At 39.5% G+C, this 9,020-nt stretch overlaps 1 protein-coding gene across 1 annotated transcript in view; it reads left to right on the plus strand.

The window, feature by feature from the left end:
• Positions 1–8,497, plus strand: part of ESF1 (ESF1 nucleolar pre-rRNA processing protein homolog) — an 84,464-nt gene extending 75,967 nt beyond the window's left edge. The window contains exon 14 of the mRNA XM_033939799.1: positions 6,239–8,497. Within this exon, the coding sequence (XP_033795690.1) occupies positions 6,239–6,550 (312 nt within the window). The 3' untranslated portion in view covers positions 6,551–8,497. The remainder of the gene's footprint in view (positions 1–6,238) is intronic.
• The last annotated feature ends 523 nt before the right edge of the window (positions 8,498–9,020 follow it).

Raw genomic sequence — 9,020 nt, forward strand, 5'->3', positions numbered from 1 at the left:
TAGTGCTGTTTGGGAGCCATTAACAGATTATTGTAAGGATTGATTATATTTAATAATTTATTTCTTCCCCTTTTATTTATTGAAGTATAGGGTGGGGGGAGGATGTGTTTAATTTCAAATTATCTGAAACTATAATGTTATATTGGAGGGAGGGAGGGAGGAATTATATTATGATTCAATATTTGTGTGATTAAAAAGTGATATTAAAGTGTATATGATTGTATTATAAATCACTTGTTTAAAGTTTAAAAATGAATAAAGATTTAAAAAAAAAAAAGACCTGACTATGTATGCCCTAGAGCAGGGGTCTGCAACCTTCGGTTCGCGATCCACATGCGGCAGCTCTTGCATGTGGCTGCAGCTCTTCAGGCCCTGACCCTTTAATCTCCCTTTCAACCCCATGATCTCCTCCCCCCCCAGGCCTACTGAGGTACCTGTTGGTCCAGCGAGGGTCTTTGTGACAGGAGCACGGCTCTCTTGCTCCTGATTCCTTGCGGCTGCCTTCTAAAATAGCTGCCGTGACATCTCGCAGCTGCTAGCTGCATTTCCTGTAGTACTGCGAGAGGTCGCAGCAGCCACAAGGAGCCAGGAGTGAGAGGGCCATGATTCTGCCACAAAGACTCTCACTGGTCCACCAGGTAACTCGTTATGCCTGGGTCAGGAAGGGGGGAATCGTGAAGTTGGAAGGAAGATTAAAGGGTCAGGGCCTGGAGCGGGGAGAGAATCTTGGCTATGGGTTGGGAGGAAAGGGGGAGGGGGGTTGAGAGGTGCAGAGACCGAGGGATTAGAGGGGGAGAGAAGCTACACTTTGCAGCTCTTTGTAAATCTTGGGTCAAACATTTTAGATAAATTGGCTTTTTGCTGTAAAAAGGTTGCCAACCCCTGCCCTAGAGGAAAGGAGGGGCAGGTGAGATATGATACACATTTGAATACGTTAAAAGTATTAACAAACAAACACCTTTTCTAAATACAGTGGAACCTTGGTTTACGAGCATAATTTATTCCAGAAGCATGATCGTAAACCAAATTACTCATATATCAAAGCAAGTTTCCCCATAGGAAGTAAGGAAAACTCGCTTGATATGTTCCCACCTACCCCCACCCCCGAGGCCAGCGGCGCTGCTCCCCCCCCCCGAAAACCGGCATCACTCCTCCCCCCCCACCTCACGTGTGTGTGCCGGTGAAAGAAGTTCCTGCTTCTTGCCTGGGCCTTGAGCATCTGCGCATGCTCAAGGCCTTCTGGATCTCGCACGTCCTGTGGGCTGCATGCTGGTGCCAGATGGGGGTAAGATTGAATGCTGTTCGGGCGGGAGGTTCCAGTTCGCGGGGGGAGGGAGGCGTTCACAAGTGGGGTGAGAAGTGATGCCAGTTCTCGGAGGGGGGGTGCTCTCATATTGAGTCAACGCTCGGTTTGCGAGGCAAGATTTGCGAGAAGATTTTGCTCGTCTTCCAAAACACTCGCAAACCGAGGTTTGACTGTACATGAAAACCAGGACTAGAGGTCATGAAATAAAGCTGTAAAGAGGTAAATTTAAAAGTAATGCCAGGAAACTGATGTTTGCAGCTGACTGAAATGTCAAATCTGATGGACACTACCAGAATTTTATATTTCGGCAATACATTATTCCCCAAAACATTACTAAAGTCCTAAACTGAAGCACAGTTAGACAGCAGATAAAGACCAAGATGGCCCATTTAGGCTGCTCAGGAGAGTGGCTAGGGTTACATCTGCTTTCTCCATGCAGATTACCCCACTCTGTGCCCTTTTAGGTTTTTGAACTGTGAAAGTTGTAACTTTTGAATTTAGTGGAATGTTTTATTATTTTGATTCCATCCTCTTGCTATACAGGGACCCTCTGAGTTTATCCCACACCTCTTTGAATTCTGTCACCCTTTTGGCTTCACCACCTTCATCAGGCATCCACTACCCAAGGCATTCACCGCTTTTTGTGAAAAAGTATTATGTTTGTGTCCAGAATTTTCTTCTTCGTATTTCATAAAATCATTATGTATGCATAGATAAAGACAACTTTAGTTGGTCAAATACATTTAAAGAAAGTTGTTGCCTTGGTATATACCGCTCAATATTTCAAAAGAATACATAGTAAATAGTAATACCTACACTATTTCAATTAAAAATTATACTGCAAAATCATTTTCCCAGTTGTTTAAACAGCTGCTCTCTAGTTCTACTGAGTCTCTTGTGGGCAACCATAGTAACATATATCATATATAGTAGTTGTTGGCAGATAGGGACCATATGGCCCACCCAATTTGCCTGGATGATCTTTGAATACTGAGTCACACAGATGTGGTCTCTGATCATTTCCTTTTCTTACCCATACTGCTGTTCTTTATATTTGTTGTAAACATGCTTGTAATTTGTTACCGATTTGTTTACTACCACATCTTCTGTCAGACCATTCCTGGCATTCACCACCCTTTTAGTAGAGAAGTATTTCTTATGATCCTGTCTTCATCCAGCTTCATTTTATGATAAACTTGTTCATGAAATGCTGCTTCTATGGAGAATACTATACCATATTTTACTTTCACTGAATCTTGCTAAATATTTTAATCGTTTATTGTATCACCTTTTCTTTCTTAAAGAACGCATACTGAGTTCCCTATGTCTCTGAGTAGGGTGTGCAGGCAGGCAAGGCACCTCCCTATGTCTCTGAGTAGGGTGTGCAGGCAGGCAGGGCACCAGTTTGGTAGCTTTTCATGAACTACTGCCATCCATTCAGCTAAGTGAAGTCATTTGGGAGGGCTTACAAAAGAGCTTGGAATTATAGAGTTGCACGGAAACAGAAATTTCACCCATCCCATTCCCAAGAAATCTGACTAATACCCAATCACACACATTATGATCCATTCCATTTCCCCCCATAGTCACAGGAGTCCATAATACTGTATTTATTTGCTCACAGCCCTTCTGTTTCCTCCCAACCCCAACAGCCTCCTGTGGTTTTTTTGACTGGTATTCACTATTCAACCAGTGAATGTCCCAAGCCTCATTCTGATGCTTCAATTGCCTCTCTGTGCATTCTAAGCCTCATGTTAATGCCACTAGATATTTTGACTATACTCCTGTGGGAATCCTGTGGAACTTCTTCCATACCCACAGGAATCCTGTTGATTCTTCAGAATTCCCACAATCCTTTTTTCTTGTGCAGCTTTCCATTTGGAATATCTTCTGATGTACTTAAACATATTATTAGCTCTTCCTATTGCTTTATAACACTGGCAGGTCCGCGGTGACCATTATTACTTGGGCTTTTTGGTAATTGTAAGGTCTTGTTATTGTTTATTTATAATCCACTCATCAAAACTCCAGAAGGGTCTATAATTTAACATAAGATTTAATGATTAGGCCAGCAAGTGTGCTTCTTTTTAAGTGTCTAATGCATTTTTGCACTCAAAAGTCTTGACTATACTTTTGTTGAAGTGCATCTTTTATACCCTTGAACATTCTTCCAGTCACATTACATTTTTTCCACCCCTAATTGCTGTGGAATATTAAAATAACCATGCATGGCTTGGGGTCTGATTAGTTTATGTACTGTATATTATCATATATGACACTAATAATGTTTATGGAGCAATAAAGTTCATTGTGTGTAAGGTTATTTGAAGAGAGACACATTTGCATTCTTTTGATCTGAAGAGGAACTGCTTATTACAATACACAGCTGATCCCAAAGAGTGGATCATTTAAGTTTATGGTGAATAGGTAGAAATATCATGAACAGGATATTCTATCTGAGCTGCTTGAAACCCATTTTAGAACAACTCTTCACGGCATAGGTTGCATACAATAGTTTCCTATTCATTGGAAGAGAGTGGAAACTTTGAGTAAGACGCAGACAGGAAGACGTGGAGAAAAAAAGGAGTATAAAGTTGTCATATACTGCTACTCATGCCCAGTAGGGTTAACCTTTGAAAGGCTTAGGCAGCTTGAAGAAATAATATTATAGATCACTTATCTTAGTTTCATTTAATTAAACCGAAGATAAACCATTGTAGTTTATATTCATTGAGGTATTGTGAGCCACATATATTGGGCTGAATCCCCATGAACCTACCATTTGTCTTTAAAAGTTTGGGTGTGCTTTCTTGTGAACATGGAATGTGTATATAGTTAATATATAACCTGTAACCCTACTTTACTTAAGGAGCCAGCTGAAAGAGTTAAGGAGCTGACAACTGAGACATCTCTCTATCCCCCACCAGGTTTCCAAATTTATTCATGATCTGATATACTGCTATGTAGTATAAAACCTCCTAAGTAGCTTACAATCTAATATTGGGAGAGGGTTCCATGGGAGAGATGTGAACATAAAAGTGAGGATGAGGGGTAGAACTACAATTTCTGATAGAAAAGGTAGAAGAGCATGCACGCAGCTGTGTGTCCTAGTCTGAATCCCATGCGAATAGAGAATAGGGTAGAATCAATTTAGAACAGGAAGGTTTTTAATTCAGATTTGAAGCATTCATGCAAAGTGTGTTGTATTAGTGATAGGGGGAGTGAGTTCCATAACTGGAAAGCACGAACATCAAAAATGGCTGGCTGTAGGTGTTTGTGTTCAATGTCACGATAAGAAGGAATAACCAGTTGACTCTGGTTGCTAGATCTGAGGGTTCTTGTAGGTGTGTAGAGGTAAGATATTGGGCTAGATATGCTGGTTCCTCTGAAGTTAGAGCTTTGAATGTTAGTATTACCACACCCTTTCTCCATATTGAAATTGGAGTAGAAGGAGGGATAAGGATCCCTTCTGAGATCTACTTCAACAATTTTAGGGTATGATTTACTATGGCTGTTTTCTCATTCCATGTCTGGGAAAAGAAAGTTTTGTAAACTGGGCCTTTGATGTGTCACTTTTCACACAGCACCGACAGGAGCATGTACCTAGCTGCTTTCCTCTCAGCACACTGTCAGCAGCATGCCAATGACTTCCTTGACCAATGAAGCAAAGACCTCAGCTGTTGCTATCACTATGACCCAGTTTCTACCACTCTCCCTCTTACTCTATCCTTGTCTGCCATCCTTGCCCAGTATTGAAGTTCACTATCTTATCCTCTAGGGTTGCCAACTGGTATCATTTTTTTCAAGGCAGTTTAATTCAGTCTGGTTTTACCCTCGCATGGACTTGCAGTTCTGCTTTTTTCATGAAGAACATTAGAGAAGTCAGTGGAGTGGAGGAGCAGCATAGTGGTTAGTGCACCAGGCTGTCCTGTACCTCCTCAGTTTGTCTCTTTACACACGAAATGGTAGAAGCTTGTCTGTTCTGCTGAGATTTATTTTTCATTTAAACTGAATAGGGGTATCCTTCAAAACCCCTAAGACTGTTAGTGCAGGTTGCACTCTGGTAGGTGGCTAGTTTGTTCCATCTCGTTTATATGTTTCAGTTATTCATGTTCAAACAGACTTGTTTCTCAGGGAATATCCCAGTACCCCTCCCTCTTTTGTTTCATCTGTTTTGGTATGAACTGAGGAGGTACAGGACAGCCCAGAGTGATTGGAAGCGGAGGAAAAAAATGCTAATGAGGCTCGCGAAAAGGGATTGACTATCCAAGAGTTCAAGAGTGATATGCCTATTTACTAGAAAGATTACCAAGGTAAGTACCTAATCTTCCTTTAAGAATGTTGTAAGACAGAAAAACTACAGAAAAGTTTGCCTTTTATGTATAGAAGTATACTTTATTTGTGAAGCCAGCATAGTGAACAAAATCCGAGTGGCAGCATTTTGAATGCCCTATTGTGAATCTGGGTCCATAGTTTGACTTTTAATGCTGAAGTATCAGATTGTTTGGTTTGCTGGTTGACTAGTATTTTCATACTCTACTCACTGTTTGATGTAGCAGCTGTGGATGCTGATTTTTTTTTGCCAGGATTTAATACTGTTGCTGAAAGAATCTGATTTACAAACCACAGGTATGCTTAAATATGTTCAGACAGAAAATGAGAGTGAGCTATGTATAGGACATTACAAACATAATTGGAAAAAGGAAGAACCACTATCTAGGTCCATATGTAGCCTTTTGAAGTAGAGATTAAATACAATCTTCATACAGTAGTTAACGTTTCATGTGTCATTTCTTCCATCACTTCTGATTTAAAACCAGTTTGATCTGTCATACTGTGATTCTCTGGTGAAGATTTTTTTTTTTCGATAGGTAAAAGTTTCATCTGTTTAGTGGACACTAACCTAATTTCATTTAATTTCTTCATGCACAGATGGATGTTGCTGACGCAAGATTCCAGGCCATGTACACTTCCCACATGTTCAGTGTGGATCCTTCAGATCCCAGTTTCAGGAAAACTAAAGCCATGGAGAAAATCTTAGAGGAGAAGACTCGAAGAAGAGCTCAGGAGTACATGGCTCACACAGAGACAGTGGGGAAGAAGCAAAGGAAAATAGAAAAGCAACAACAGGAGGAAAATGCTACCAAGAAGCCCACAAATCCTGATTTGTCACTGCTGATAAAATCTATAAAAAGTAAAACTAAACAATTTCAAGCATGGAAAAACAAGAAGTCAATTAAATGAAGAATTTTGTTTTTCTATTTTTGTAGTGCAACAGTCTTGCTTATTCTTTATTCTCCTAGTATCATTTCTTCAAAGCTGTAGTGTTGGACAGATATCCTTACACTGGCTTTGTTTGGAGTACCTTTTATAGAACATCACTTAGTGCAAAATTTTCCTGGCACCTAAATTTGAGTGCACAAGAACAGAATCTGGCCCCAAGTGTTCACAGACACTAATATTTTGCATAAATTTCCATTCTTTTAGAAAGCCTACTCAGAAGGTGCCAGGCTTGTGAATGTTGACCGATTCATGAGTTCCTGCTGGTTGCTATACTACAACAAAAATCATATTACCACTTTCAGAGGAGCAAATGTAGAATGAAATGTTGCTTGCTAAAAATTACCACCATTAAAAATCTTCTTATTAAATATGAAATCCTCAGACTTGGAGTACTAAGAAGCTATATTTTTTAACCTTCAATCAGGTGATAATGGTGTCTGAATAAAGACGCAATCAAAAGTCCAACAGGACGAAAACCCACAGGTACCAAACAGCAAAGACGACAGTGGAAACGGACAATGAGCACTCTACAAGAGCCAGCAGTATGAAGAAAATTCTTATTTATTTCAAACTGGGACATACAGTAACATGGACCTGACACAGTTGTTTCCTGACATACTCTACATTGTGCTTTGTCAGCTCAGATTCACACATTAAGAAGGGAGTTGTTTTCTAATTTATTTATTCAATTTTAATTGAACATACAGCATATACATGCATTAAGAAACAGAAATCAAATAGCTATACCAGCAAAAAGGTACATCAAAAGAAGGGAGTTGTTTTGATCTGTGGATCCCATATCACAGTAACCCCTGAAGCAGGCGCTTAAGATCACCGAAACACAGTACTGTGTCGGGTCCATGTTACTGTAAGTCCCAGATTGAAATAAATAAGAATTTTCTTCATACTGCTGGCTATTGTGGAGTGCTCAATTTGCTGTTTGAATGAAGACTCCACTTTGTCGATCACTAGATTCCCTTTAAAGTAAAATAATCTTCAGCGTAAATAAATTTGTCTAGAATTGTCAACAAAATCATATTTGTTCTTTTTTGAAATATCAAATTGCCCCACTGTGCTTAAACAAACAAAAACAAGACAGCAGACCTTCCATAATAGAAATTTTAAAAAACATAAGTTATTCTTGCTGTGTAATATTTGTCAATCACATTAATGTGCTCCAAGAATCATTTCTCTGCTGCACTGCTAGTACTGGTCATCTTGTCACATGGCAGTCTTCATATATGTAATATCCATTTACTGCCCTTTTATCCTGTGCATCATGGTGCATCAAGAACTAGTATAATTCTATTATCTCCAAGTTTCCTGAAAATGGCAAAGATTACCTAACATCTGTCTTCACAGGCTGTCCCAGGTTTCTTGCATTCTGTTTCAGTGTGTACCTTCACTGTCTTGCAATTCAAATTTGCCAAAGTAGCATTCACTGACTTTTTTGAAGAGTAGCAATGGGGTCCATGGTATCCCACATTTAGGGCTCCTTTTACAAAGGCGCGGGAGCGCTAAACCGTCGGCCACGTTAGCCGCTACCGCCTCCTCTTGAGCAGGCAGTAGTTTTTCAGCTAGCGCAGGGGTTAGCATGTGATGAAAAGTTGCACGCACTAAAGCCGCTAACGTGGCTTCGTAAAAGGAGCTCTTAGCAAAATGAATTGTCCTTAGGTTGTACAATAATAAAATAAGGATTACTCTTACAGAATTACATTAAGCCTAAGTATGCATCTGTAATAATTTTATGGTGTAAGCCTCATTGCTTGCTAAATGAATGCCATGTTTGTTAACGTATTGCCAATCTTGTAAAAACATTTATTTGAACAACTATGAGTTACACTTCCAGGAAGTATTTCAGAATGTTTTTATATTGTAAATATTTTTATTAAAACATAAATTCTGAAATACAAAGGAATGACAAATTTACTCTCTCTGCATCATTGAGTTATAGTATATATTTAATTGCCAAGATCCAGAATGGTTTTATAAAGCAATTATGAAAAACCCTATCTGACCAGACAGGCAGAAACAGTTGCAATAAGATACCAACAGACAAAATATGGGCATATTTTTTTCAGCCAAACAACAATTCACAGTGGGCCTCCAAGAGTGGGTTTGCAGCCAGATTTAATGAGGGACCCAACACAGGCTGTGTTTTGACAAAATGCCTGTGTCTGAGGTCATTAATCTTAGTAACACAGATTGTATCCTCTATTTTCTATGTCAGCGGGTAATATTACCACAAAAAGAAGAGCAATGTAGCCCAGCCTTTCAAAATGTTGAAAAATCACTGCCAAGACTCAATACCTTTCTATATTCACTGTGTTAAAATTGCTTTAGCAAGCATTAGATGGGATAACACTTGCTGTTAGCCTATTAAGGGTGCAAAGTTTTAATTTTTAAATTGTAAACAAGTATTTTAAAACAC

Source organism: Geotrypetes seraphini, chromosome 3 (genome assembly GCF_902459505.1).
Source record: "Geotrypetes seraphini chromosome 3, aGeoSer1.1, whole genome shotgun sequence".
Taxonomy (NCBI): Eukaryota; Metazoa; Chordata; class Amphibia; order Gymnophiona; family Dermophiidae; genus Geotrypetes; species Geotrypetes seraphini.